This window comes from Vipera berus (genome assembly GCF_964194415.1).
Source record: "Vipera berus genome assembly, chromosome: 2".
Lineage (NCBI taxonomy): Eukaryota > Metazoa > Chordata > Lepidosauria > Squamata > Viperidae > Vipera > Vipera berus.
This window is the reverse complement of record NC_138203.1, coordinates 11,468,053-11,495,931: the sequence shown is the minus strand read 5'-3', so window position 1 is coordinate 11,495,931 and position 27,879 is coordinate 11,468,053. Positions and strand designations below refer to the sequence as shown.

Here is a 27,879-nt window from a genome sequence, read left to right as displayed (position 1 = left end):
CAACTTTATTGTGGTACTCTGTAATTTCTGTGGACCCCGAGACTTCCAAGTAGGCCACTGGGCCCCTTAGGTAGGGGATCGTGGGGGGCACTCACTCTCCTGCCCCTGTTCCTTCCAGCCTTGAAGATCCACATCTCTGCCGCCACCAAGGAGATCCTGGATGAGTTTGGCTGCTTTCTGCTGGAGCTCCGGGGGGACATAGAGATGAAGGTGCGTATGGGAAGGAATTGCATTTGGGGGGGGGAGAGGAAGGAGTGCAAAGTGGAGGTGCGCCTCTCACTTTCAGTGCTCATGGGGGGGGGCTGCATTGCAAGAAAGGGGGCAAGAGCCCTTCAAGTGTGTGCTTTCTGGCAGGGCAAAGGGAAGATGAGGACCTATTGGCTGCTGGGAGAAGAGAAGACGGCCGTCATCTGAGGGGGGCCCTCCCTCTGCAGGGACCCGGCAGCAGCAACTGCTCCCATGAACTTGCAGGGTATTCACTCTGCCTTGCAACAGCGAGGGGGGGGGTGAGAGGCGGCCAACCTGCAGGCGAGGATGGCTTTGCCCGAGGGAGGCAGTGGCTATGCTTGGAGGCGAGGATGGGGGCTCTAGTTGCCCTGGACATCAAGGGGTCTTCCCTGTCAGCAACAGCCAGGCAGCAGGCATTTGGGAACCCACCTGCTGAGGCAATCTGGGGTTCCTGGCCCCAATCGATGCACGCACGCACACACACACACACACACACACACACACACACACACATCCTTGGCTCAGCAGGCTGAGCCAGACTTCTAGCCCTGCCACTCAATTTTCCCCCTCCGGTTGCAAATCTGGGAATCAGGCAAGCAGTTTTGTCCAAACAAAAAGAGGAGGGGAGAATAGCCCCCCTCTGCTTTCCATTTAGCAAGAGAAAGGATGGCAAACGGTCCGCCCAGCCCCGGTTGCTTTTGTGGCAGGGGAACCATAAGGAAGCTTCCTGGAAAGGACACTGGTGGTTGGGCCTTCAGCTCTTGCAGGAATTTAGCAGGGAAATCAACACTTTGAGGAGGGGACTTAGCACCCCCCCTCCGCCTGCATAAGCTTGGTGTTTTCCAACTGGCCCAGATGGCGGCAAGGTAATGTTCAAAGCTTGGGGTAGTTTTCTGGGCTGTACGGCAATGGCTGGTCGAGGTATTCGGACATGGGAGTTGTGAATGTTGCGCACTTCCTGAAAGGGGTGTCGCCAGTCCGGATGCTGGAGGTGCCCTGTGGAGAGGGGTAAAGAAGCTGAAGAGCAGCTGGGTGGGCAGAGCTGCCCTCCAGACGTGCGTCACTCACCCTCCTGGGTGGGTTCAAGCTCCTGGCCAGAACATACCCTCCATGCTAGAACAACAGGTGCCCGGGCTGCCTGCCATGTCCTTTGCAGCCTCTCAAGGACAAGCCTCATGGGAGGAGGCAGGAAAGGCATGGCAGCACCAGGTTGGTGTGGGACAGGATGGCACTCACCGGCACCTGCTGGGCATGTTCGAGCCAGAATGTCTGCGGTTGTTCCAGCCGGTAGTCATGGGGCTGCAAGAGGAGAGGAAGTCACAGGGAGCAGCTGGGGTGTGTCCAGGAGGGGTGGGTGGGTGGGGAGTCTGGCTGCTCTTCTGGCCTGCAAGGCCCCCTACCTGGGTGGGGGGCAGGGGCACAGAACGGAAGCCCTCCTGCTTGTAGTCCCGGTGGGTGATGGAGAGGGACTCCATGGGCGCGGGCGGAGGGTACCTTTCGCTTGCTAGGAGGCTCGTCCTGCAAATCAACAGGGACAACAGCAGCTGAGCCAGGAGATGCACTGGCAGAAGGGGGGGGGGTTGGGCACAGAGGGCTTTTGCCTTCCCACCCCCACCCTGGGGCAGAAACCACCTGGGGGAGTGACAATGCTTCCTGTGGGACCTCCAGCACCGTCAACAGCACTGAACCCAGGAAATCTTTTTTGTCACCAGCACTTGCAGGGAGGGAGGCTGGAGTGGGGACAGTGCAGCCCCCAGCCCCATTGAAACCTCACCCTGGAGAGATTTTATACATTCAATTTCTAGGCAGAGAGCAGAAGGGCGAGGCTTCGTTTTTCAGCTTGTCCCAAGTGTTTTATGAATAAAAGAGAGCACCCTGCATGGTTATTTCAATGGTTTCCCAAACAAAATGGGTTTTGGCACTGCCGGAGCGTTTCTTGGAGTATTTCTGTGTGCTAATCTCAAAGGCTGCCACTCCTGCCGGTAAAAGGTTGGGAGCAACACCGCAAATATTTATTGGGCTGTATGTCCAAGTGCTAACTTGGCTGCCTCCTTTGTTGTCCAATCGGCACAGCCAAGGGGCGGGATCTCCCCTCAGGCACAGGGAAAGGTTGTGCAAAGGGCTGGCACAGCCCTTGCTGGTTTGTGCCATGGTGTCCACCCTGCCTGCCGGTTGGGGGAGAAGGGCAACAAGAAAAGACCAGGGAGCAGCAGTAGCAGCACCACTGAAGGGAGCTTCTGCTAGGCCCAAGGTCCCCCCCTCTGTCACTGGGGGAAAAGGGGGCCTTGCGCGTGGATCAGTTGTTTTCAGCAGGGAAAGCCACAGCGGCGGGGGGGGGGGGGCTCCAGTACTTCTTGTGAAAATGGGGGGGGGAGTGAATTCCTTTGCACGGCTCCACCTTCCAACCTGCTCTCCTCAGATGCCTTCCCGCAGCTGCAGCAAGCCACGGGGAGTGTTCACGCACGTGTGCCAGCTACAGCGGACTTCTGCAGCCATCGGCCTGCTGAGGTTGTCTCAACTCGAGGAAACCCTAATCGAACGGGAGGGGAGACGGGGTGTGTGTGTGTGTGTGTGTGTGTTTTGTGGGAACAGCCCGTCCCTTTTTTTAAAAAAAATTCCATTTATATACCGCCCTTCTCCGAAGACTCAGGGCGGCTTACAAGCTTAGCAGTAGCCTTCATTCTATGTATATGCCTGCTTATTAGGGCTTTCGCCCCCCCCCCCCCCCCAAGCAGCATTATTACAAAGTCAGCTTATTGCCCCCAGCAATCTGGGTCCTCATTTTACCTACCTCGGAAGGATGGAAGGCTGAGTCAACCTTGAGCCTGGTGGGATGCGAACCTGCACTAATTGCAGGCAGCTGGTGTTACTTAAGGAGGCATTAGCCCACTGCTCCACCAAGGCTGTTCTGTGGAAATGCTCCATCCTTCTGATGCTGCTTGCCTTGGAGATGGTTCTCTGCACCCTGGTCCCCCTGTGCTGCTGCTGCTCTGCCCCGCTGACTTTCGCGCTCCCGTGTCCCACATCCCACCCTAGCCCTTTCTCCCTGGTTCCCCTTCATCCCTTTCATCTTCCAAAGTGAGGCCACGTGAGGCAACGTGGCGTCCCACCCGTCTTTGGGCAAGACAGGAGGCAGTGGCCTTCCGTGGTGGCGGCTGCTGCTCAGCTGCCAGGCAAAAGGCCTTCGGAGGACCTTGGCTCTTCCCTTGTCCAAGGGAAGAAATGCCCGTGTAGTCCCTCTCTCTAGCTTCAGTCCTTGCACCAACCACCTCAGGCTGGCACTCGACCGCTCACGCCTAGGCTTCCCCTTTGGGAGGAGCTGTTAAGCAGGCTCAAAGGTGCCAGCTATTATCACCCCAGAAAAGTTTTTTAGGCAGCTGAAGATGAAGAACGGTTGCAAGAACTGGGTATGTCTAGCTTAATGAAAAGAAGGACTAGGGTGGACAGGATAGCAGCCTTACAAATATCTAAGGGACTGTCAGAAAGACGACGAGGTCCACCTGCTCTCCAAGGCACCTGGAGGCAGGACAAGAAGCAAGGGATGGAAACTAATCAAAGAGAGAAGCAACCTAGAACTAAGGAGAAATTTCCTCATAGAACAATTAACCAGTGGAACAGCTTGCCTTCAGAAGTTGTGGAGGCTCCATCGCTGGAGGTTTTTAAGAAGAGAATGGACAGCCATTTGTCTGAAATGGTACAGGGTTTCCTGCCTGAGCAGGAGGTTGGACTGGAAGACCTCCAAGATCCCTTCCAACTCTTTTGTTCTGAAGCAAGGTGGCCTTGGCTCAAGATCTCCACCTAGGCTTGGGAAAGTCCCTGAAGATACAGTGGAGGAGGACTCCCAGGCTGGTACGGTACTTAAACTCTCACCCAGCAATCTGACCCAGGAGGACAGTGCTCAGAATGGCTAAGGTGGAGGTCTTCTTGTCTTCTGCAGCACTGTGGCCTTGGGTACCCCCAGGCTCCTCTACGTCTGGGTCACGGTTTGATCTGCAACGGGGCGAGTGGCTCTAGAAAAGGGCCGAGCAAGTTCACAGTCCAGACCAGTTGGAGGAAAGAGGCCACCCTTTGACCTTGACAGGCGCGCAACAAGACCTGGCTGCTAAGTGTATGGGGGGACGGGAGGGGCGGAGAAGGTCCTGTTCCTTATCTGTGTTTCTGGTACCTGTGGGACAACCCTGACCTGTATGACTGAAAGCCTCTCAGACTTGCGGAGGGGGCTGTTTAGGGGGAAAGGCCAAGAAGTGGGCAGGGCCGCAGTTGCACACACGGGCTGCCCAAAGCGGGGGTGGGTGGGGGAGGTCCTGTTTCTTACCTGTGTTTCTGGTACAGAAGATACTCCATCATGGCCTCTCGCTTCCCTGGGGATAAAAGGAGACAAGTGGGGTGGGGAGCATCTATGGAGTGGCTGGAAAAGACCCTCGCCCAGGGATGGAAACAGGAAGGTGGGCCCTGAGTCTTCCGCAGGGAGGGAGATGGGAGAGAGACATCCCCACCAGCGCGCGCGCACACACACACACACACACACACACAAAGTGCCCTGAATTGAACCAGGCACTATATTGATGCCAACCTTCTTCCAACTCTCTGTGCTTCATTCTAGGGCTGGGGTAGGCAACCTCGGCTCTTTTATGACTCAGGAATTCTGCGAGTTGAAGTCCAGGAGTCATAAAATAGCCGAGGTTGCCTACCCCTGTTCTAGGGAGAACGGGAAGGCCGGCTGGGAGCTCAAGCAGGCTCTACTTCCCGTGGTGGAGGGAGGATTAGGTGGCTCCCCACATGACTTGGGGACCACGCACAGCCCATTTTAAGAGACTCTGGGTGGACTCCTATCTGTTTAAAACACCATGGAGCCCCCATTTTTTAAAAAAGTAGCACATTCACAGCCACACTCTGGAAGGATCTGCTGCCAAGGGCCTCCGAGACTCACTGCAGCTGCCAGCTCCGGCCCTGTAGATGCCCTGCTGGCCACAGAGCAGCTGATCTACACGCCAGCTGTTTCTTAGGGCCCTCCCAGGATTTTTAACTGAGCCCTATGGCCCCTTCCGCTCAATGAGCTCTGCAGGCTTGGCATAATCCAACTTTGAGAAATTAAAGCCCCCTTCCTAGAAGTTGCTTCTTGTCTCTGCTCGTCCCCTCCACCCCCACCCCCACCGCAAGGAGTCCGACCGGACGCAAAATCTACCATCCCAAGGAAAGGAATGTCAGAGATTGCTTGCTGTCCCTCTACACAGTTTTACAGTACAGGCATTCCTCGACTTAATGTCCATCCTTGGAACTGGAAACTTCATCCTTTAGAGAGACATCATATGACTGTGATTTACAACCTCCCCTTCCAGCTTTCCCACAGAAGTTGCTTGTCAGAAGCTGTCTGGGAAGGTTGCAAAGGGCGATGACAGGAAGGATCCTTCAACAGTTGTAGGTCACTTTTTGAAGCACTGTTGTAACTTTGAGCAGTCATTAAACAAATGGTCGTAAGTTGAGCACTACCATCAAATTTAAAAAACAATCCCTAGGTGCTTTAAAGGAAAAGAAAAAAGTGTGTGTGTGTGTGTGTGTGGGGAGACTGGAAGCCAAATTGTCTTTTTGAAGTATCTTCGGAAGGAGTTGCAATTCACCAAAGAAGTGGCTGTCCCAAAGATGTTTTTTTTTTCCAAAAGGCAACTGGATTTTTCCCCCCTTGAAGATGTTTCGCTTTGGGGAATGGAAGGATTTATATTCCTTGCAATCATCTAGTTGTTAGCTCTTTCTGAGAGTCATTGAGGCCACTTGGAGGTTTATCTGTGTCTTCCAAGTCTCCTCAATGACTCTCAGAAAAGAGTGCTAGATGTGCCAGACTAGATGACTGCAAAGAATATAAATTCTTCCATTCTCCACCATTCAGTTAGAACTGAAAAAGCTTCTTGGATGAGAAGCAAAATGTCTTCCAGTTGCCTTCTGAAAAAGCACCTGTGGGACAACCACGACCTGGATGACTAAGAGACTCATAGACTTGCGGAGGGGGCTGTTTAGGGGGAAAGGCCAAGAAGTGGGCAGGGCCGCAGTTGCACACCCGGGCTGCCCAAAGGGAGCAGCCAAACTCACCGACTGCTGCCTGGGGTTCAAGGAGTTCGGTTCCAGCTGCTAACGCCAGCTGCATCCTTGAGATGGGCTGGGTGTGTGTGTGTCTGCCTGGCTTTCTAACGTGAGTGGAAAACAAGGTGCCTCAAGTATGGGGAGAAGGAATTCCACCTAAGTAATCCTCCGGAGTAGCATTGCAACCAACCCTGAGCTGGACCCCCTTCCAATCCCTGTGCAGGTGTTGTTGGCTAAGCCCATCCTGGGCTCCACTCCTGGCCTATGCCCGCCTCCTGTCCTGCTGCCCACCTCGCACAGGGAGCCCCGTCTTCACGGGACGAGGGTAGGAGTCCTTCATGGTGGTGGTCGCGGGCATGCCGGCGCGGAAGTCAAGCGTGAGGAGGCCAGGATGCCCGTGCCGGTGGAAGAACCCCTCGGTGCCATACTCGGGTCTTGGCACGAGGTCCAGATCGTTGGTGGCTCTCTGGGAAAAGCAAAAAGGAAAACAAAGGATGCTCCTTCCTCTTTTTTTTAAAAAAATCCCATTTATATCCTGCCCTTCTCCGAAGACTCAGGGCGGCTTACAATCTAAGCACAAATCAATGGGGCTACGGGTGGGGGGGCAGTTGCTCTCCCCCTACCCCTGTAGAGGGCACAGCTGGCTCCTGCTCTCTTGCTCTGCAGGTCAGAAGGGTCCTGCTCCAGCCCCTGGAGCGGCTGTGTGTGTGTGTGTGTGTGTGTGTCTGTGTGTGTGTCTGTGTGTCTGTGTGTGCCATGCTGGGGCTGCGGAGGGCCCGGGTGGGGAGCGCCTGCCAAGGGGCTGCAGGGCCAGGGAGCCGCCCCGACCACCCACTGCCCGCGCCAGACGGCCAAGTGGGGGGGCGAGGAGCCCCGCAGAGCAACCTCACCTCTTCCTGCCAGTTGTGCATCAGGCACTGGCCGCGGGCGGGCGGCTCCCCCGGCGGCTCCGAGACGCAGGGCGGGAGCGGCTGCAGATCGGCGGCCGGCAGCTCCCCCAGGTAGGGCCCCGGCACGCCGTGACAGGGCGGCAGCTCCACCGGGTGCGTGGCTCCGGCCTGCAGCTCTGCCTCGGGCTCCGGCGCCATCTCCGCCGGGCTCCCGCTGGGCTGCTCCGCGCTGGTCGGGCCGGCCTCTCCGCCGCTCGGCACCTGCGCTCTGGCCAGGGAAGAGACGGGACACCGCTGGGAAGCGGGAAGGGGCCGCGGCTGCTCCGGCGCACCAGCGCCCTGCCGAAAGCGCCGCGGACCCCCCTCCCCGAGGCGCGGGCAGGGCAGGGCGGGGGAGGGTCGCGCTCCGGCTCACCTGTCCGGCTCCATGGCGGCTCCTGCGCGTGGTTGGTCTCCACGAGACGCGAAGCCCACAGTGGGCGGTCCTGGGAGGCGGGCGAGCGGCCGGCGCGACCGTTGGTTGGCCGAGGGCGAGAAGGAGGAGGAGGAGGGGCAGGGGGCGGGGCCTCGGGACTCTCCTTCCCTGCCGGGCCCTCCGCCCCTGCCCTGCGTGGATGAAGCGAAGCAGCCGGCAGCGCTGCCCGGAGACCCGGCGGGCCCGGAGAGTCCCCGAAGGAGGCGAGGTCCAGGACACCCGGCTGCCTCCGGTCCCGGGAAGAATTGCCCCGCCCGGCTGCAGGTGAGCCTTGCCCCTCCCAGAAGCGGAGGCCCAGCGGGTGGCTTCTTACGTGCTTCCCGCCTCTCTGGCTTCGCTTGTGCTGACTTTTGCTGCTTGCCTAGAGGTTTTGGGGGCTCTGGTGGGCGGGGGTCGTCGCTTCTTTGTCTTCGGTAAGATTGTTAGTTCCAGAGGGGCTTCGCTGGATACTAGGGGTAGGTAGTAGGGGCTTTGTGCTTGCTTGGTTTCTTCTAAAAGTGACATGTTTCCATCCATCTTCCTCTTTGGGTGCATGAATAGGGTCATTTTTTTCCCCCGGAAACTGTTTGTTCCCTATTGTTTTCAATTTGGATGTATAGGTTTTCTTCTTTTTGTTCCTATATGGCAGGGGTCTTCAAACTTGGCCCTTTTATGACTTGTGGACTTCAACTCCCAGAATTCCTCAGCCAGCGTGCCTGGCTGAGGAATTCTGGGAGTTGAAGTCCACAAGTCACAAAAGGGCCAAGTTTGAAGACCCCTGCTATATGGGGTCATTTTTTTTAAAAAAGAAGCTGCTTGCTCTCTATTGTGTTTAATTTTGGTGTAGTCTTCTTGTGTAGGTTTAGGTTGCTCATCTAGCCCAAGCAGTCAGTCCTCACTGCCCAAGGAAGCCCTCTGATCTCCCAGCAGATGCCTCCAGAGGCTGCCCACGGCCACTGAGGCCAGGAGCCACTGACCCATAGGACTGCCATTCAATTGGGCCAATCCGCCTGGGAAGCAGGCAGGCTGCTAGCCGACACCCTGCCTCACAGTAGCACATTCCAAAGTTTGTGTATTATGTAAAAAAAAAATAAACAGTTCGTTTGTCCTGATTCTTCCAGGATTGCATTCCAAGGGGTGGCCTGTGGTCCTAGTATTTTGGAAGAGGAACGTATGAATAGTATAGAGCTGGAAGGGACCTTGGAGGTCTTCTAGTCCAGCCCCCTGCTCAAGCAGGAGAACCTATACCATTTTAGACAAGTGACTGTAGCCTCTCCTTAAAAATCTCCAGTGATGGAGCACCCACGATTTCTGGAGGCAAGCTGTTCCACTGGTTAATTGTCCTCACTGTGAGGAGGTTTCTCCTTAATTCTAGGTTGCTTCTCTCTTTGATCAGTTTCCAACCATTTCCAACCATTCCAACATAAGTTTCTCTTTTCTCCACTTCCTTCAATCCCTTCCATCCTGTCTCCTCTTGTTCACCTTTCCAGAGCCCAAAGCCCCCAACGTCCCCACTTTCCTCCGAGGAAGCTGCCCGTCCCCGAGGAAGATGCCTTCCCTGCAAGGAATCTTCTCCAGCTCCACAATGTTCCTTCTGAGGTGGAGCCCTGGAACTGTGCACAATGTTCCAGATGTGATCGCAGCACTGGTTCATGCCAGGCCATCCTAATACGGCACCTCTGTTTTCAATACCGTTTCTACCTGCCCTTGGCCTTTTTCAATGTGTAGACACCATTGAACTGTTTCCCTTTACTCCCACTTCTCTCTTTCTTCGTCTGACACTGCCAGCTCTGATCCCATTCCTTTCCATTTGGGATTCTGGGCACACGTGCATCATCAGTTGCATCGCCGTGGAAGGAAGAACCAGACTCCATATGCACAATGAAGCCCCCCCCTGTTTAAAGTGCTCAGAAATAAACAGGGGTGGTCCAAGAGGCCCACAAAGTAACACACCGCCTTTAATGCATATTAAGATTTTTAATGATGCTACGTTAAAATGGGCTTTTGGCTCTCACTAATTCTGGGGCAAAAAAAGTAGAATTTTGTTGTCTAGGCATTTGTGAGATTGGACAACCATTTGTCTGGAATAATGGGTTTCCTGCCTGAGCAGCAGGTTGGACTAGAAGATCTCCAAGGTCCCTTCCAGCTCTGGTATTCTAATAATAATAATAATAATAATAATAATAATAATAATAATAATAATAATAATAATAATAATAATAATAATAATAATAATAATAATAATAATAATAATAATAATAATAATAATAATATAAAAAAATCAGATAAAAGAAAGATAGGAGGGAAGGGAGGGAAGGAAGGAAGAAAAAAGAAGGAGGGAAGAAAGAAGGAAAATAGGAGGGTGGACTAGAAGACCTCTTGTATTCTGTTACTCTGGCTTTGCCTTATTGCCTGTCCTTTATATGCAGCAGGATTTAATGAGGCCTCCAGTTCATCAGTTTATCTTCTCCGCCTAAGCCTGTGCCATTTAAAAATAGAGGAGGGAGCCTCAACCCTCTGATTCCTCCTTCGTCCCAGCGGGATTCAGGCACCCCAGCAGGTGTCCCTCCTGGGAGCTGCCAGGGATCTGAAACCCACCTAGGTGGGCGACCACAGCCAGAAGAATGGAATGGATCCGTCCTCCAGGAGAACCATCAACAGAAGTCAGAAAAGACATACAGGGTCCCGCCATATGTCCTAATGACTAAATGTAATTATTTTAACTGTTCTTAATTTTTGTAATTGTTGTATTATTTTTTTTAAAAAAAAGCCTTGTGAACCGCCCTGAGTCCTACGGGAGAAGGGCAGGGCGGTATATAAGTATATAAGTCTAAGTCTACTTCAGGTGCTCAGGTGCCCCTCTCCAAAACCAAGACTCTGGGAACATCCTTTCTGGCTTTTCTTGGCCTCTGAGAGGCCAGGGGCCACGACCCCCCCCTCTTCCAAGAGCAGAGTATCAAAACCTGTCACAGTCCTGACCCCCACCAGCCCCGCCTCCCCGGCCTGACCGGAGTTGCCTACATCTAAAAGGTGCTGGTGGAGAGAGGCGGGATCGGGGCCCAGCCCAAACTTCGCCTTTCCCTGCGGTCATCGGAGAGCAGCGCCTTCTGCACTCGATCGCCCACCATTCGCCCCCCCCCTCGAGCTTGGCTTGGGAGCCCTGTCGTCGGCATCACGGGGCCGGCTGGGCAAGGAAGCGCTTCCTCCAAGGAGCGCCTCGGGCAAAGGAGGGCTCACTGGCGGGGGACGAGGGGCCTCGGCGTTTCTGCCAGCCGCTGCAGGACAACCGGAGCAGCCGGGCGGAGCCCACCGGGGGGGGGGGTGCCCGTCAGTGCCCGCCAGGCTATTATTAGTCGGGCGGCCCCTAATTGGCGGCCAACAGACGCACCTGCCGTTGCAGGCGGCACGTCCTCAGCGCTCCAGGCCCCCGGCTCCCCTTGCGGGCTGGGGAAGCGCGGGGGGGGGGGGGCGAAAGGGCCTTCTGGCGGGCGCATCTGCCGCCTGGCTCTTCGTCTTGGCCACCGGTTGCTGGCCGAGGGATCTGCACGTAGCCGATCGCTCCAAGCGAAGAGGCCGTTCAAGGGGAGCCCGGGACCCGCGGGAGGGGCTCTCGTGGTTTCCCGGGGTCGTCCGAGAGGGACTCCCCGCCCCCTCCGACGGCCAGGCCCGCCCAAGCCAAAGACACGTCCGGAGAGACCGCTGGAGACGAGCCTTCGAGCCTGCTCCGCTGCTGAGGACCCCCTCCCCCCCCCGGAGGTCCCGGTCCCAAACCCGCCTGAGCCTTTGGCTCCCTATCGGCAATTGGTCTCGGGGGGACCCCGGTGTGGGAACCCCGGGGTCCTCCTCCCCCTGGCTCCCGGCTCCTCATTTCCAGGGTGGCCGCAGAAACCGGAGAAGCGCGGCCCACCTGCGTCCCCCCACGCGCGGAGGGTTCGGCCAGAACCGCCTCCTCCCCTGAGCAGCCCGGGCGGGCTCGTTCCGCTCTCCCTGCAGCGCAGCAGCGCCCCCTGGCGTCCTCTCCGCGCACGGCCCACTCCGCGAGAACAAGAGGGTCTTTCATCCCGCGCTGCTCCCCGCAGGGCCCGAGCCTCGCCCCGCCGGCTTTCCTCCCGCGGCTGCAGCCTCGAGCCAAGCGGTTAAATTTAGACGAGCTGGGGCGGAGCAAGGGGGTCCCGGTGGGCTGCTCAGGGAAAGGCAGCCGAGTGACGACAGGCACAGGAGGAGACTCTTGACATAGTCCAGGCTGGGGCGGGGAGGTGGAACCCCCCCCCACCGCAGCCGCGGGACTCGAACCCGCCCCAGAGAAGCCAGGGAGGAGGGGCCCCAACCGACCGGGGGTGTGAGTTCCCTGCTTATTTCTCCTGTCTTCCCACAGATACCCTGTTCGGGCAATACACAGACCAGGTCCTTGAATTCAGGCATTTATTGGATTCCAGCCATGAGTTTAACCATACATTGCTGCTGCCTTTTTTTTAATGTTTATTTAAAAGACACAGAGTCAAAAGAATGCCAATACTTAACAATAATTACATACACTAGTGATGCTCAGCATAACATTAACAAATGATATAAAAGTATCATACCAAGTATAAACCTTTCTGTGCGGTACTAAAATCTCCGGTATATTATTATCTGCAATTGGCAAAACCCCATCCAAATAGTATAGAGAAGTATTGAATGTCTGCCTCTCTCGTGCCCCATGTGCCAGTGGCCGGCTGGTTGGCGTCTTCCAAGCGCCCTGCAGTCAGCAATGCCACTGTGGGGACCCCAGCAGCCACTGCCCTCTGGAGCGAGGTTCCCTTCCCCCAATTTTAACAGCTCCCAGCCTCCTGGGATTTTGAGGGGCCCTAAAAACATGGCTCTGCACCTGGACCCAAGGACCACCAAAGCCCCCCTTCCCTCCTCTCTGGCTTCATCTTCTGTGCCAACATCCTTCTCTTCTCTTGGGTTGTTCTTGCAGCTTTTGTATTGAGTTGCTGGGAGTGAAGCGGTATACAAATTATTATTTTTTAACATAAAACTTTAGAAACCACGTTGTATTTGTGTTGCCGTTCTTAAATTCTTGCAAATTTCTATTGTATCTACAAATGAGTTTCACCATTGCTGCATTTTCTCCAATCAGAGATTGTGTCTTTTCTCCAAAGTTGGGCAAAATTTGCGCTTTGCAGCTGCGAGCACATATCTTGATATTTTATGGTACTTTTTAATGATGTCTTCTGTTATCTAAAGGTAGTCCTCGCTTAACGAAGGTAATTGGGACCAGAAAATATGTCGCTGGGAGGCACAGTCATTAAGATGACACATGACCTCAACGTCAGCCCCAGCAGTTAAGGATGCCACATGGCTGCGACATGCAACTTCCTGCCAGCTTCCCCCTTTGACCTGGCTTGTGGGAAGCTGGCAGGGAAGGCCACATATTATGTTCTGGACTATGGGATGCTGCAGTGGTCAGAATTGTAGATCAGTTCCCCAGCACTGTTTGTGATCACGTGCTGTAACGGCCGCAACTACAAGGACCTTGCATGTTGGTGTTATTACTAGTCAGCTGATAACGCACAATTTTGTCTTTTTTGGCTTATTTTTTTTCCAAATCAATTTAACTACCCTAACTGTGCTAACCGAACGGATATGTTGGACAGCGTAGGTGCCATTAACGTAGGTACCAACTGTGACTGAATGAGTGGCCATTAAGGGAGGACTACCTGTACACACAAAAAAATGCTTTCATTTTGAGGCTTTTTACTGAATCTGGATTAAGAGTGTTGTGTGAACCCAGCCATCAGCAGGTGCTGAGAGCCCTGTACCCGTCTTGCACCCAAATATTATCCAGGGACGCCTGTTGAGAAAGTTTGCTGGCACAAATCTTTAGCTGACCACAGCATTGTGGGGGAAAAAACCCTTCTAGAGACACTGGATGGTGATGCTTCAGTTCCTCTAAGAACACCGGCCTTCACTCGCTCTTCTGACCGGCTTCTGCTTTGAACTTCTGCATTAGTACAGAATGGCGGGTCACCGTAGCCCAGATCTGCCCGTGAATGTGGACTCTGCTGTCAACTCTCGGGTGCCATGCCCTCTTCCAACCCATCAGTCCTTAGGGAGCTTCTTGTGGCTTTCCGGGACCTCATGATCCAGGACAGGTGAGGGGTACTGAAGTGATCCTTAGGTGGAAGGAGCCCCCACCAGGAAGGCACAGGTGAGCACAGCTGCTCTGCTCAATAGGAACTGGCACTGGAAGGCCTGAATCTGCTCAAGGCTGCTGGGATGCAAGCTTTGGATGGGGCTCAAGCACTTCTTGGAGGCCCCCAATTGAGATCACTGAATCAGGAGGGGGGGCTGCAAAGATCAGGCCCAGACTATCTAAAGCAGGGGTGTCAAACTCAATTTCATTGAGGACCGCATCAGCATTGCAGTTGCCCTCAAGGGGCCGGGTGGGCATGGCCTACTGGGTGGGCATGGCTAGAGTGTGTGGCCTACTGGGTGGGCGTGGCTAGAGTGTGTATGGCCTACTGGGTGGGTATGGCCAGCTCTACCTCGTTCGCCTCAAGGGTGCCTATGGGGGCCTGGGCAGGAGTGGGACAGATCTGAGGGTCTCTGGCAGAAGGAGGGTCTCTGGGCCAGGGCCAAGGCAGTGGGGGCCGTTCCCTCACTGTTTCCAGGATGGCTTCGCGGGCCACATGAAACCACTTCGCAGGCCGAATCCGGCCCCCGGGCCTTGTGTTTGACATGTCTGATCTAAAGGGCTGCCACTGCCAGCTCCTCAGACCTTAATGGGCACCACCACATGCCTGGGCTTCTCCTCCAGAGCTCTGGGTGTGGCAAAGCCTTCAGCCCCCTACAGAGACACATCAGGGGCCTAAGGGCTGCCATCGCCCTCACACCTGGGGGGAGGAGATGCCCCAGAGCAGCTTTTCCCTCTCGGATGTGCATTTGGCAGGAACTACAGCAGAAGCCCATGAAGAAACCCAGTTTGGTGGCACCCAGACGCCCAGTTCCTGCTTGGCTGCTGTCAGAAAGTGACCTGGCTTGCCATCTCCACCTTCCAGGTCCACCTTGTACCAGATTCCATGCCTTTTGGGGGAGGGTGGGGGGTGGGAGATGACTGCACACCTGCCAGCACTCACACACCTGACTTACTTTGGTTCTCAGGGCGGTTGTGATGAAATCTATGGTTGGAGGAACGCCTGTGTTCTGACGCAGGCAGATCCTCCTGGAGGCTTTCGGCTTGGTGGTGCTGGCTCCCGCTCCCTGCAGGATGATGGGGCCTGTTGGATCAGGGGCTTGGCAGGACCCTGAAGGCGTTCCGAGGGCCCTTGGGATGTTCCCCAAGGACCTGCTGGGCACCTAAAAGTCAGCTAGTTGCTGCCTGGCACGGACAGGAAGGGCCTGTCTGGGAGTGAATGGCTCTCCTGCAGCTTTTCATGGCTGGTTGTTCCTGGGGGGCGGAGGGCCCTCCCTGCTTTTTGCAAGAGGTTCAGTTGAAGCTGCAGAAAGAATAAATGACGGAGACCCTTTTCAGGCAGGAGCTTTTTTGATGTTTGTGGACAATTTGTGCTTGCTATAATTGATAAATGAAGTAAATAAATTGGTGGCACAAGCCCAGCATTGGGTGGTTCTCCTTTCTTCAGAGACGGCTCATCAATGTTGGCTACAGCAAGCACCATGGAGGGGGGGGGGAAGCAACGCAATGGCAAGTCCAACCAGAGATGTGCGAGAGCCATATTAACACTGTGGGGTTGTCTGTAACTAAACACACTGATTTCTCCACTCTTCTCATGTCTGTGCACTCAACCAGCAACCCTTTGGGGGAGGAAGAGCCTCAAGGGCACCTGCTGAGCAGCCTGGCAGAAGAAGCGGCTTGGATCCAGCTGGACTAAGCTGGCCCGGTCGCAGGGTCTGGGTCTGCCCATTTTGCCGGCTGACCTGGGAAGCACTTGAGCAGAAGACCCAGGACTCTTGTGAACTTCCTGTCCCTCCCGGCTGGCTGTTACCTGGAAGGCCAGGTGGATCCATGCAATGACCGTGGCCTGCTTGGGGGAAGGGTGCGTGTGCTGGGCAGAGAGGCAGCAGTGCCCCTTCCCCATCACAGGCCCTTCCCTGCAGCCAATGGCCTCTTATGGGGGAGGGCTGCAGGTGAGGATTGGGCTTGTTACAGAGGGTCCCAGAAAGAATAAATGACGGAGACTCTTTTCAGGCAGGAGCTTTTTTGATGTTTGCGGACAATTGGTGCTTGCTATAATTGATAAATGAAGTAAATAAATTGGTGGCACAAGCCCAGCATTGGGTGGTTCTCCTTTCTTCAGAGACGGCTCATCAATGTTGGCGAGAGACGGCCAAGCGCGGGGCTCAGAGCTTTTATTTAATTCCTGTGCGAGAACTCTGCGTTGGGGTCACCTGTCAGTTTGAGGTCAGGTATCCCATATTCTGAACTGCCCAGAGTGTGGCACAAGATGTGCAGTTATAAAATTCATCGTCTGCACACACCCCTTCAAAAAACCTCACCCCAGAAACCAGTTCTTCCCCCCCCATTTGAGGGCCTTTAAAACAAGGGTCCCCAACCTGTGGGTTTGCAAGGGCTTTGCAACCGGGCTGCGGAAATGGCTGGCGAGCACACGTGTGTGCACACGAATCCTCACTTGTGCAAGCAGCGGGTGAGAATGCACTCCATTTAAAGTGAGTGGCAGGCACATGCAGAACCATCTCTTCCTCCCCCCCCCCCGCAGCCAGTCTGCAAAGCCAGAAAGGTTGGGGAACTCTGCTTTTAAAAGGCACTGGCAACACTCCCAAGGGCCTGCTCATGCCGGCCGTCTTCTGTTTCCTATTTCGGGTTTTAATTCTTGATTTTATGTTTTTTTTTATACGACAAGCCATCCAAAGGTGACCAGGCTAGAAATCTGATTAATGAACCATCGTGGCTAGAGAGGAAAGACGTCTCCTTCTCATCCACCAGTTCCCAGGTGTCCATTGCAGAATCCGGCCCCACATCTTGCCCCAGATGGTCATTTGGCCAAGCCCCAGAAGATGCAGTAGCAGCTGTGAACCCCCAGAGCGTGCTCATGGGGAGGGGGGAGGTGGGGGGGGCAGCAAGGGCAGCTCCTGGGCACTTTGTGTTTTTTTCACTGCTATTTGACAAAGTTTCCTTGCTTCGTTTTCCAACTCCCAATTTAATCAAAGCCCTGAGGCCTCTGGACGGTCCCCATCAGCCAAACTCAGCCACAGCCAGCAAGGCCATCCCTTGGGAAGAAAGAGGCCCACGCAGACTTCCTGCAGCCCGTCCAGCGCAGGCCTTTATTGAGAGCAGCTTCTGTCCAGGGCTGTTTTGGTCAGCCGGGCGGCCAGCCCATCTGGCGCCCCCCCAGCACGTGGAGGTGGAGATGATAGACGGACTGCGCCCCGTGCTTGCCCTCGTTGACGACTGCAAGAGGAGGGAGAAAGGGCTGGAGGGGGCACAGGGCGACACTGGGCAAGCGCCAGGACCCCTTGCAGCAGGATGAAGAACCAACCGTGGGGCTTCCCAGCTGAGCTCTGTTTGGGGCACTTTTCATGGGGAGGGAGACATCTTTCTCAGCACAGCCCCGTTCGAGGTCCAAAACAGATCCAAAAGATGGGTCCAAAGGACGAAACACTGGCAGCCCAGCAACGGGGGGGCCCCTTCCAGAGGACTTGTGCGCATCCGTCTCACCTCACTGGGCCTCAGAAATTATCAGGCAAGACAGCCCCCACCAGCCCACCCCCGGTCCTGGCACTGTTCCCGGTCCCGGCTCCTGCCCAGACAGGCAAGCAGCCTTCTACTCACCCACTCGATAGCCCTCCGACAGGCCCTCCGCCTTGGCTGTCTGGCTGGCCACCACCAGCAAGTGTCCCAGGAGCTGGGCAGGGAGGGAAGGAGATCGAGTGGTGATCGCACAGCCCCTCCTCCCGCCTCCCCCCCCCCGCCACTCCCGGCCAGGCTTCAGAACGGAGATCCAACAACGAAGCAGGAAAGCATCGACGGAGAGAGCCCCGGGGGCTTCTTCGCCGGGCACGTGGGAGCCGCTCCCTGCCCGTGAGACCCCAGATTCACCAAGGGTCCGCCCGATCCCCGCTCACCTGGGCGTCGCTCGCGGCCACCCGGCTGAGGCGCGCGAGGGGGCGGCGGGGGATCACCAGGAAGTGCACCGGAGCCTGCGGCGCCGCGTCCCGAAAGGCCACGCACTGGCGAGAGAGCCCGGTGAGCCTCCTGCGCCGGGGATGGGTGGGTGGGCGACCCTCCGGCCGCAGCTCCCATCCCCCGCGCCGCCTACCTGGTCGTCCTCATAGAGCACGTGCGCCGGGATGGAACCGTCCAGGATCCGGCTGAAGACGGTGGGGCCCGGCTGCTCGGCCGCGCGCTGCGCCCGCTCCACCTCCTCGTCCGGCCCGCGCGCCACCGAGCCCCTCTGCCGGACAGACGGCGGCCGGTCACCCGCTGCAGCTCAGCCCTAGACGACTCTCCAGGCCGCAGGGGTCTTCAAACTTGGCCCTTTTATGACTCGTGGACTTCAACTCCCAGAATTCCTCAGCCAGGCACGCTGGCTGAGGAATTCTGGGAGTTGAAGTCCACGAGTCATAAAAGGGCCAAGTTTGAAGACCCCCTGCTCCAGGGGGTTCCCGCGGTTCCCTCCTCCCCCCGCAACTGCAGCGGGGACGCAGCCCGGGAAATCCCGCAGGTGGGCTCCGGAAAAGCCCTTCCCCGCCCCCCCCTACCTGTCCCGGGCGCCCCCAGGGACGAGCCAGCAGCCCCCTCCTCGCCGCCGCCGCCACCACCACCAGCGCCATTCCTGCTAGCACCGCCTCCTCGGCCAAGCGCAGGCGCACTCCCGCGCCTCCCCACTGGGCGGCAGGACTAGGAACTACAGGGCCAGCGGATTTCCCCCCCCCCCCCAAAAAAAAAACAGCAAGACAGAGCCTGGCTGGGAGGGAGACTTTATTCACAGGGTGCTCAGCTGTGCCTAGACCAGGGGTAGGCAACCTCGGCTCTTTTATGACTCATGGACTTCAACTCCCAGAATTCCTGAGTCAGCTATGCTGACTCAGGAATTCTGGGAGTTGAAGTCCATGAGTCATAAAAGAGCCAAGGTTGCCTGGCCTAGACAGACAACAGTCTCAGAAGCCCATGCGGGCCCGTTTCTGCTGGGGCCCCTGGGAAGAGGAGGGGCCCCGCTGGCTGCTGCCCAGGGCCGAGGACTGGCTGGCCGGCAGGTCGTCCTCGGGGGGCTCCGGGGGTTGGTCCAGGACCGCCAGGTACCTTCGCAGGGTCTGGCGGCGCTCGCTGGGGATGCCCCGGGCGCTCAGGCTCTGCGAGGACAGCAGTTCCGAGTCCTCCTGGGAACTGGGCGGCAGAGTGGGGGGAGCCTGGAAGGGGGGCTCCGCGGGCAAAGCCGGAGGGGACCTGGGGGCCCTGCCGTCCCTCCCGGACCAATCACTGAGCTCTGACTGGTAGCTGGTAGAGGAGGTGAAGCTGCCGGAGAGGCTCCGCGTCCCCCTGCGCCGCTTGGCTCGCCTCCGCTTCTCCCTCAGCGCCTGCTGTTGCCGGGCCTTGGTGGAGCCCAGCCTCTCCAGCCACCAGGCCGCCCAGTCACCGGCCCAGGAAGCTGCCAGCCGCTGGCCAAGCTCTCCCGGGGGCCCCTGGGGGGCAGGAGGCACAGGGACCCGACTCTCGTCCCCCCAGGAGCAGAAGAGTCGCCCTTCCTGCATGGCCGTGCGCAGGCAGCGGGAAGCCTCTGGAGAGGACGGGACGCTCCCCTCCGTTCCCCTCGTCTCTCGGTGGGCGAATAGGCAGCCCTGGTTGAGCGTGGCCGGAGGGCACTGCCCGTCTTGGGCAGGGAGGGCGGCCCTCTTCCAGGCCCTCAGCCAGCGCCGGTAGAGGGCTGCGGCTATTGGGCTACAAGCTGTCTTTGCTCCATCTGGCAAAATGGGGTCCTGGCAGGCTCTGTCCACCACGGCCTCTCCGAAGCTGGCCTCCCGGTCCATATCGGGGGGAACTTGCCCCCCGGCCGCCTCCCCACTGGCCTGTGGGAGCAGCGGCTGGTAGAAGAGGTCCCCGGCCTCAGAAAGCTGGAAGACCAGCAGTGTCTGGATGCCATCCTGCTGACGGAGGGCTGCTGCAATGCCTGCATGGGGGGGGGGCAAAAGGAGGGATGAGATGGAGAGGGGGGAAATCATTCCTGAAGCCCAGCTGGAAATGGCAGAGGGACAGCTCAAAGGCTTGGGCCAGACATGGTGTCTTTTCACAAGGGAAGACCTCTGACACCACCACCCCCAAGGAGGATGTCCTCCGTTGAGCCCAGGAGAAGAGGACCATCTGCAGGGCAGCCTGACCATCTGGGGGGAGGCCATGACTCCTAGGAAAGATGTCATCACATGTTCCCCCCCCCCCCAAATGGACCCAGCTGTGGAGATGGCAAAGTGTGTTAGATTATGCTTGACCACGTGCAGAAAGGCGGAAGAGGAGCTGAAGGGAAGTTTTGAGGAGGTTGGCAGGGAGGGCAAGCGGTGGACCAAGGGAAAAGGAGGGATTCTCTTCTCCCCCTCCCCCACGTAGTATATGCTTAGCTGAGGGTGGTTGTGGGCACCCCAGCCGGCTCTGGGTTGCAGAACAGAAGAGCCCCTCCCCCCATCCTGGCCTCCTTTTCTGTGCCAGGTTCTGCTCCATTACTGGCAAGAGAAGCCAGCCTCTTCCTTGGATCTTGGGGGGGGGGGGGCAGCCTCTCTTCTGGAGCTGCAGGGAGGCAACCCAGAGCCCTCTTGCTGCAGCCTCCTCAGAATGCACACCCCGTTCCCTCCATCTGGCATCCCTGCCAGCCCCACCTCCTCGCCTGGCCCCTACCTGTCATGGGGACGGAGAGACGCTGGCTGAGGGCGCTCTGCCTCACAGGCACCTGCACAGGGAAGTGAGGCAGGCACTCCTTGATGGATGGCAGCTTCTGGGGTGCACCTTGGAGCTGGCAAGGCAGGCTGTGGCCACCTGTGGAGACAGCCCAGCAACCTCAAGAGTCCTGCAGCCCCCAGGCAGCCAGGCATAATTGCCCCAGTGCCAGGAGACAGTGAAAGGCCATGCCCACCTGAGTACTGCAGCAGGAGCAGCTCCTGGGAGTGGTGGGTGCCCAGGAGCACCTTGTGGTTGTGCTGTGGAGCTCCGGCGGGCGTGAGGTGGGCGTAGATGGGCGGCCACTGCATCATGTGTTCCCAGCGCAGGACGGGCACCAGAGGGAAGCGTTCGTCCAGCACAAACACCGAAAACTGTGGAGGAAGAATGTTGCAGGGTATGTGTGTGTGTGTAGGGTGTTTCCCAGGCACAGGGAAACTCCAGTCAAGGAACCAATCGCCTGCCTCTGCAGAGCCATGCCAGCTGGGTAGAGACAACAGGGAAGGTGACCTAGCAGTCTCTGCAGGAGATGGAGAGGGCGGGGGAATGCCCCAGTCTGGTCCAGACAAAGAGTCTGCGCAACAGAAGGTGCCCCCAGTTCCCCCCCACACACACTGCTATGTTACCTGTGTGGTCACTAGGTGGTGGAAGGGCTCTGAATGGCCCAAGTACTTGGAGAGAAGCAGGCGTTCCCCACGCTGGCAGTCCGCTTCACTCCCTACCTTGAAGAGCTCGAAGGAGCCACCGGAGGACACCTGGGGGGGAGGCCAGGAAGGTCAGCAGCCAGGTGGGGCTCCTCCCCCCCAGGGCCTAGGGCCTTTCCCAGAAGCCCCTCCATCCCAAGGGGGAAGGAGCACTGCTCAAGGGCACCCCCTGCCCCCCCCCACTCAAACCTTACCCTCTGGTCGAGACCCTTCAGTCCGGTGCGGTCGGCAAAAGTCAGCACTCGTGGGTGGGCAGAAAACTCACTCCAGCGCCAAGGGGAAGGGTCCCGGAAGAAGAGGCTGTCACGGTCCTGGTGCAGCCGTTGGAGCCTGGTGGGAAACGTGGTTAGTCCCTGCCCCCTTCGCAACCAAAAACTGGCCTGCTGGCAAGAAAGCAACACCCAGCCTTCAGAAGCAGCAGGGCCAAAGCACATTCCCTCCCACTTCAATGCGTTCAGGAGAGACTCTTTGACCCATTGGCTATTCTCTCTGGCTCCCCCCCTCCCCCACACATTTGGGCCAGAGCTGCTTGAACCTCATCCCCCTCCTCCGGGCCCGGAAGAGCTAAGCAGCACGTTCCCCTTAGGGGCTGCAAGATTCCCCCACCAAAGCCCTCCAGTCTGGGGCCCCACCCATAAAGGCCATCAGCCCTGACCTGGCTCACCCCGTCTCCACGTTCCACAGGTACAGCTCCCCTTCCAGGGTGCACAAGGACAGCTCGCCGGGTAGGTGGGGGCTGCAAGGAAACAGCGGGGCTGGGGAAAGGCAGAAAGACCATCCTCCTGGCCAGAGGTCCATTGCCCCTACCCCCCAAGCTGCCGGGCAGCCACACATGTCCCCTTGTCCCACCAGCAGATAGCTCCACGAAACCCCCCAGCCCAGCCCCCCTTTAGAGAGAGGCCACATACCTGACTGCGATGGAAGAGCAGGGGGCTTCTGTGCAAATCACTTGGAGAGGGGTGGGAGTTCCTCCATGCTGCTGCCTCCATGCCGCACAGAAATGGTCCGAGCGGACCCCCAGGAAGTCTGGGATGGATGAAGCAGAAAAACCCCCTTTAGGACCAGAACAGCAACAACAGCAGAGCGCGTCCAACCGTCCAGGTAACTGCTGTACCCACCGCTGCCCTCCAGGTGGGCGGCTGCCACTTGCCGGACTGCCCCATTCAGCTCGAACTGGGCAGGGCAGCCACGGAGTTTGGGTCTCAGGGTATTGTTGTCGGCCGCTGGTCTCAGGACCACCTCCTGGAAGCCTGCAGCGGCCGCTAAGGAAAAGCCGCGCTGCGAAGGGGGCTGAAGATGCCCGCGGCCCCGGACCCCCGCCCCATTCCCTCGTGCCGGAGGATACAGAGCTGGTTGGCGGCCTCCCCGGCAGGGAACACCAGACAACCCCGGCGCGCCGGTTCTCCACAGGTGCGGTCGGGCAGCCACGCCAAGGCGCCGCCAGTGGGGGTCTCGTCGAAGGACAGGCGCTGCTGCCCTTGGGCCAGATCCTCGTGGAGCCACTCGGCCACCAGCTTCAGGGGCATCTCGGAGAGCCAGTCGCGGCACAGCGAGGCAACGCCGCAGAGAGGCAGCCTGGCGCTGAAACGGGACCACAGAGCAGCCGCCAGTCACACGCCGTCCCGCCTCCCCGACGGCCGCGACGGGAGAAGAATCCTCGGGAGAGCCGGACGGACGGGCGGGGTCAAGGCACCACCACCTCCCATCCCGAGGGCGGCTCGGGGAAGCAGGCTCGCTGGCCGAGACCACGTCCCGGGGTCCCCCCCCCCCCGCCGCCGCTCGCCCCGCGGAAGGCGCTTACCTGCCGCCTCGCGTCCGGCCTTCCAGGGCGCGAAGAAAGCGGGTCATCCCGCAGACGCCTCCGGCTCTCCGCTGCGGAAGAAAGAAGCCGGCGAGGGTGACGAGAAGCCGGCGGGGTCCCCCTCCCCGCAGGGCTCCACGGAGGAGAAGCCGCCGCCGGCCGCCCCCTCCCCCGGCCGCTCACCCAATTCGTCGAGTCCCCCAGGTAGACGTGCTGGTGCAGCAGCCGGGCCGTGGCCCCGAAGGCCGCCTCCGGGTGATCTAGGAAGAGCCGGCCCAGCTGCGAGCCCAGGGCGGTCAGGGCAGGGCCGGCGGGCGTGCCGTCGATTCGGGACGCCGCGTCCGGGGGCTTCAGCGGCAGCGGGGCGGCTTCGGCGGGCAACCAGCTCTCCCGCGCCTTCCGGCAGCGGCGGGGCAGGAAGAGCGGCGGCGCTCCCGGCTCGCTCGCCGCGACGCCCACTTGCCCGCACCGGCCCCAGCCGGCCACCCGCAGCCCGGCCTCGCGACCCTCGCGCCCCGGCGGTCCCGGGCGGAAGAAGCCGGGCAGGAGAGCCTCGGGGAAGGCCGCCATAGGCGCGCGCACGTGCGGGACTGCCCGGCCGCGCATGCCTGGAGCCGCCGCGCCACGGTCTCGTCCTGCGCCCCCTGGCGGCCAGAGGGCGGCGCTGGCGATCTCCGAGCGAGGGGCGGGGCCAGCCCGCCGTCCGCCTGCAAAGCCCCGAATCGCTGATTCCAGACGGCCAGGCAGGCGGGCGAAAAAGCGGCGCCCGGAGGAAAGTGGCCGGGGGATTTTTTTAAAAAAAAAACACCTCAGGAAATCTTGCAGGGGAAATGGAGCCTTGGTGGAGCAGTGGGCTAATGCCTCCTTAAGTAACACCAGCTGCCTGCAATTAGTGCAGGTTCGCATCCCACCAGGCTCAAGGTAGACTCAGCCTTCCATCCTTCCGAGGTAGGTAAAATGAGGACCCAGATTGTTGGGGGCAATAAGCTGGCTTTGTAATAATGCCGCTTGGAGGGGGAGGGGGGGCGAAAGCCCTAATAAGCAGGCATATACATAGAATGAGAGGGACGCGGTGGCTCAGTGGGTTAGGACGCTGAGCTTGTCGATCAGAAGGTTGGCAGTTTGGCGGGTCGAATCCAGAGTGCCGCGTAACAGAGTGAGCGCCTGTTACTCATCCCAGCTTCTGCCAACCTAGCAGTTCGAAAGCACGTAAAAATGCAAGTAGAAAAATAGGGACCACTACGGTGGGAAGGTAACAGCGTTCCGTGCGCCTTTGGCATCTAGTCATGCCGGCCACATGATCACGGAGACGTCCTCGGACAAGCGCTGGCTCTTCAGCTTTGAAACGGAGATGAGCACCGGCCCCTAGAGTCGGAAACGACTAGCACACATGTGCGGGGGAACCTTTACCTTTACCTTTACATAGAATGAAGGCTATTGCCACCCTGAGTCTTCGGAGAAGGGCGGGATATAAATGGGATTAAAAATAAAAAATAAAATAAATAAAAAATGGCTCAACCGAGAGAAGCGTTTAAAAGTTTCACTGCTCCGTTTGTCTTCGCTTGTCGCGGCTGAGCAACCCGAAAGCTTTCTTTCAAGGGAAAAATGCTAGGACGTCCAGGAAAGAAACAGACGAAGCATTTCCAGCCAGCCGAAGAAAGCAGAGCAAAACGTGGAGCATTCCTCCCCCCCCATTAGCGCTGTTCTTCTCCACAGGTAAGTTCGGGTGTAGAAAAAGGCCATTTGCACCCGGGCCGGCCTGGAGCCTCTCCTTTCCCGCCGTGGCTCAGCCCCTTCTTTCCATTCGCCCCCCCCCCATATCACCCAATCCAAAGCAAAAAAATGCAGGCCAGTTTGGGGGGAGGGAAGCAGCAGTTCAACCCACAAGCCAGACAACTCCTGGCGGTGCTCAAGACCGTCGGAACATAATTTCTCTTTCAGCCAAGCCCCCACCCTCCTTTCTTGCATGCCCAGAAGACAATTCCCAAAGCCAAGTGCAGCGGGACTCCAGGATGGAAAGTTGAGGCCCTCTGCTGCTTCCAGGGAGCAACCTGGAGATCCTTGTCCTGCTCACCCACCCCAGTCTTCTGAACAGTTCCTGAACTGGTCCCAGTTCCCGGCTTGTGAGTGACAGAGGGTCTGCACTCAAACAGCCCAAATTGCCTGTCAGGTCCCCATAGATCCGTATCTGGATGCTGCCATTCTGGTGGGAGGGGAGAACTTCGCGTCTTTTTGTGATGAGCAGCAGAGCCAGGTTTTTAGGCTCTTCCAGAAGGCCAGGATTGTGTTTGTGTGTGTTTGGGGGGGGGGAATCTCACCATTGATGGTAGAATATTCTTGGGCTGGGGGGCACAGCAGAAAGGGCTTTTCTCCTGGAGCCTAGCAGCAGAAATTCTTTGGCCGATGGGATCCAAATTAGGCTGCTTCCACCTGAAAGAGAGGGGCCAGCTAGTCCCATTTGGGTAAGACTGTTCCTCAGATACCCCAGAAGAGAGGGACAGAGAGAGAGAGAGAGCGAGAGAGACAAAGAGAGCATGGGTGAGTTGAAGGCATCAAGGCAGGTTGTCCAGGAGCCTCGAAGGAGCTCCTGGGACCATCTCAAACCCATCATATTTTAGTGCTTAGCAGGAGCATCAAGGGTTTGGGGGTTACCCCAAATCAATCTGATATTTTTTAACACACAGTCTGATTTAGTTGATTATGGGAATGCAGTGGACATAATGTACCTTAACGTCGGCAAAACCTTTGACAAATATCCATGAAATCCCGGTGAAGAAGAAGAAGGCAATCTGTGGCTGGCCTATACTACCATTAAATGGATAGAGCCGGTGGAGAGATCAAAGCCAACAAGGGCGTATCCAGATCTGATTGAAAGGAAATGAGGAATTGCAGGGCTCCATTTTAGGCCTTGTGCCGTTTGACATATTTAGTTATAATTAAGCTACTTTAGGAATTAGAAAACACTGTAATCAGTTTTGGACATGTTATGAAATGGGGGGGGTGTAAAATACTTCAGAGGGCAGAATGACGATTTCATAGGATCTTTAAAAGCTAGAATAATGGGCAAGATTCAGGATGATTCATTTCAGCAGGGATAAATGCAAAGTCCAACTTTTGTGTAGCTCCTTTGAGACTCCTGGACAACCTGCCTTGTAGACTTCAATTCACCCATGCTCTCTGTCTCTATCTCTCTGTCTCTGTTCCCCCCCCCTCTCTCTCCCTCCTTCCTTTCTTCCCTCCCTCCCTCCCTCTCTCTTGTCTCTTGCTTCCTGCTGGTGATTCTGCCCAACTCCATCTGGACCCTTGGGGGAGAAGACCCAGGGAAGGAGCAGCTCTGATGTTTGGCTCTTCCTTGTTCATCTCCAACCAGGTCCTCTTGGGAACAGATCCACCCCTTCCTTTCCCTTCCTTGGACCACCGATCTGGCCAACCCCCTGCCCACCCTTTTCCTTTGCTTTCATCTTCTCTTCTGAGCATCTGTTCCAGTTGTGCCTCAGATTACCTACTTGCTGGTACACTTCCGTGGTGACATAATGGGCTACAAGAGGAAACAGGACCTCAAGAGAAGTTAAGATCAGATGGGGAAAACAATGTGTCCAAGACAGAAATGAAATTTGAGGAAGGGTCTCAGACCTAAGGACTATCTTCCCTTTCAGGAAGCTGAAGAGAGGGAAGTGGATTCATCCGTGCAAGGTTCTGTTACTGTAGCTTTGTAATAAAAGTAATGTAAGTCCTAAACACACGAGAAATTCCTGGTATTTCATCACTTGTTCCTGATCTGCTGAAGACACAGGCAGCTGGGTAACATCCCATAATAAGCATGGGGGGTGCACTTGGTGAAGTTCTGGGGTATCTGAAGAACAGCCTTACCCCAATGGGATTAGGTGGCCCCGCTCCTTCCAGTGGAAGCAGCCTAGCTTGGATCCCATCGGCCAAACAATTTCTGCTGGTGGGCTTCAGGAGAAGAGCCTTTTCTGCTGTGCCCCCCAGCCCAAGAATATTCTACCATCAATGTTGAGATTTACGCGCCCCTCCCGCCCAAAACCCCCCACACAAACACACTCCTGGCCTTCTGGAAGAGCCTGAAAACCTTACTCTGCTGCTCTGACAGAGTAGGGTACCTTAAGGGTGTCTCATGGGGTAGAGAAGATTCTTACCCCCAGGCTGTCCATCACCTTGGATCTTAACTTTTAATCTTTTTATTCCAGTTTCAATTTTTTTTAGAACTTTTAAACTTTTATTACACTGTAAGCCACCCAGAGTTGCTGTATTAGTGAGATGGGTGGCATAAAAAGTTATTAAAATAACATAAGCTCTCCACTACTGGGGGTGTTTTTTGACATGCCTCTGGATCTTTAAGCAAAATGCCCCCTTACTTTTTCTTGTTCCTCTAACTGCCCCACTTGCAAAATTCTTGATTGCAAATCCAATTGTTATAACTGAACCGTTTGTGGCCAACCTCTTTGTCTTCTTCAGGTAAGTGTCGAAACAGGTTCTAGCTAACTGCTGGTTCTGACAATGATTCTATCAAGCAAAGCTTCGGCCAAGTGATTAGGATGGACCAGCTCTGGGTGAAGCTAATTCATGGCTCCTTTGCAAAAACCCTTTAATAATTTCCTAATAAATTAATAGGCCAGATCCTCAGTGGACTGGCTGCAGGTTCCCAAAGTCTGCAAGGGCAAAGGATGAGTAAAGTCCAGAGCAGTAGTTAGAGCAGTTGTACAGCCAAGGGTAACTCTGTACCCCATAGCCCTCCCCTCCAAATGGGGGTCCTACCCAGCCTCTCTTGGAAACCTGCAGACTGGCACCTCAGGGAGATTTTGAAAAACCAGGGAGGCCGAGGC

The 27,879-nt window shown here is 57.0% G+C and overlaps 5 protein-coding genes across 8 annotated transcripts in view; 2 read left to right on the top strand and 3 right to left on the bottom strand.

The window, feature by feature from the left end:
* The window catches only part of NPR2 (natriuretic peptide receptor 2), a 36,306-nt gene extending 35,836 nt beyond the window's left edge, over positions 1 to 470 (top strand). For 2 of the 3 annotated variants that reach the window (XM_081315660.1, XM_081315659.1), the window contains 2 exons: positions 119 to 210; positions 355 to 470. In XM_081315660.1, coding sequence (XP_081171786.1) covers positions 119 to 210; positions 355 to 414 — 152 coding nt within the window. In that variant the 3' untranslated portion in view covers positions 415 to 470. Of the gene's footprint in view, positions 1 to 118 lie in introns of all 3 variants that reach the window. The other variant, XM_081315658.1, reaches the window with a different exon arrangement.
* SPAG8 (sperm associated antigen 8) lies at positions 439 to 7,716 on the bottom strand. The gene is made up of 7 exons (XM_081315661.1): positions 7,609 to 7,716; positions 7,194 to 7,461; positions 6,595 to 6,769; positions 4,544 to 4,589; positions 1,629 to 1,746; positions 1,465 to 1,527; positions 439 to 1,224 (listed from the first exon to the last, which is right to left on the bottom strand). Exons 1-7 carry the CDS (start codon positions 7,620 to 7,622, stop codon positions 1,102 to 1,104), a joined length of 807 nt encoding a protein of 268 aa, XP_081171787.1. The 5' UTR covers positions 7,623 to 7,716; the 3' UTR covers positions 439 to 1,101.
* Positions 7,717 to 7,798: 82 nt separating this feature from the next.
* On the top strand, positions 7,799 to 9,406 carry LOC308664246 (uncharacterized protein). Its single transcript, XM_081321290.1, has 2 exons — positions 7,799 to 7,932; positions 9,138 to 9,406. The coding sequence occupies exons 1-2, from the start codon at positions 7,808 to 7,810 to the stop codon at positions 9,373 to 9,375; spliced, it is 363 nt and encodes a 120-aa protein (XP_081177416.1). The 5' UTR covers positions 7,799 to 7,807; the 3' UTR covers positions 9,376 to 9,406.
* Positions 9,407 to 16,909: 7,503 nt separating this feature from the next.
* On the bottom strand, positions 16,910 to 18,480 carry HINT2 (histidine triad nucleotide binding protein 2). Of its 2 annotated transcripts, XM_081321288.1 has the most exons (5): positions 18,370 to 18,480; positions 17,928 to 18,062; positions 17,734 to 17,838; positions 17,441 to 17,513; positions 16,910 to 17,059 (listed from the first exon to the last, which is right to left on the bottom strand). In XM_081321288.1, exons 1-5 carry the CDS (start codon positions 18,439 to 18,441, stop codon positions 16,968 to 16,970), a joined length of 477 nt encoding a protein of 158 aa, XP_081177414.1. In that variant the 5' UTR covers positions 18,442 to 18,480; the 3' UTR covers positions 16,910 to 16,967. The 2 variants fall into 2 exon arrangements, with proteins under 2 accessions (XP_081177414.1, XP_081177415.1); XM_081321289.1 differs by lacking the exon at positions 17,734 to 17,838.
* An 80-nt stretch (positions 18,481 to 18,560) lies between these two features.
* TAF1C (TATA-box binding protein associated factor, RNA polymerase I subunit C) lies at positions 18,561 to 23,641 on the bottom strand (the record flags this gene model as incomplete). The annotated part of the gene is made up of 11 exons (XM_081317015.1): positions 18,561 to 19,775; positions 20,492 to 20,629; positions 20,727 to 20,904; positions 21,157 to 21,285; positions 21,429 to 21,564; positions 21,899 to 21,970; positions 22,143 to 22,260; positions 22,353 to 22,484; positions 22,580 to 22,815; positions 23,036 to 23,106; positions 23,219 to 23,641. The coding sequence occupies 11 exons, from the start codon at positions 23,639 to 23,641 to the stop codon at positions 18,769 to 18,771; spliced, it is 2,640 nt and encodes an 879-aa protein (XP_081173141.1). The 3' UTR covers positions 18,561 to 18,768.
* Between the last annotated feature and the right edge of the window lie 4,238 nt (positions 23,642 to 27,879).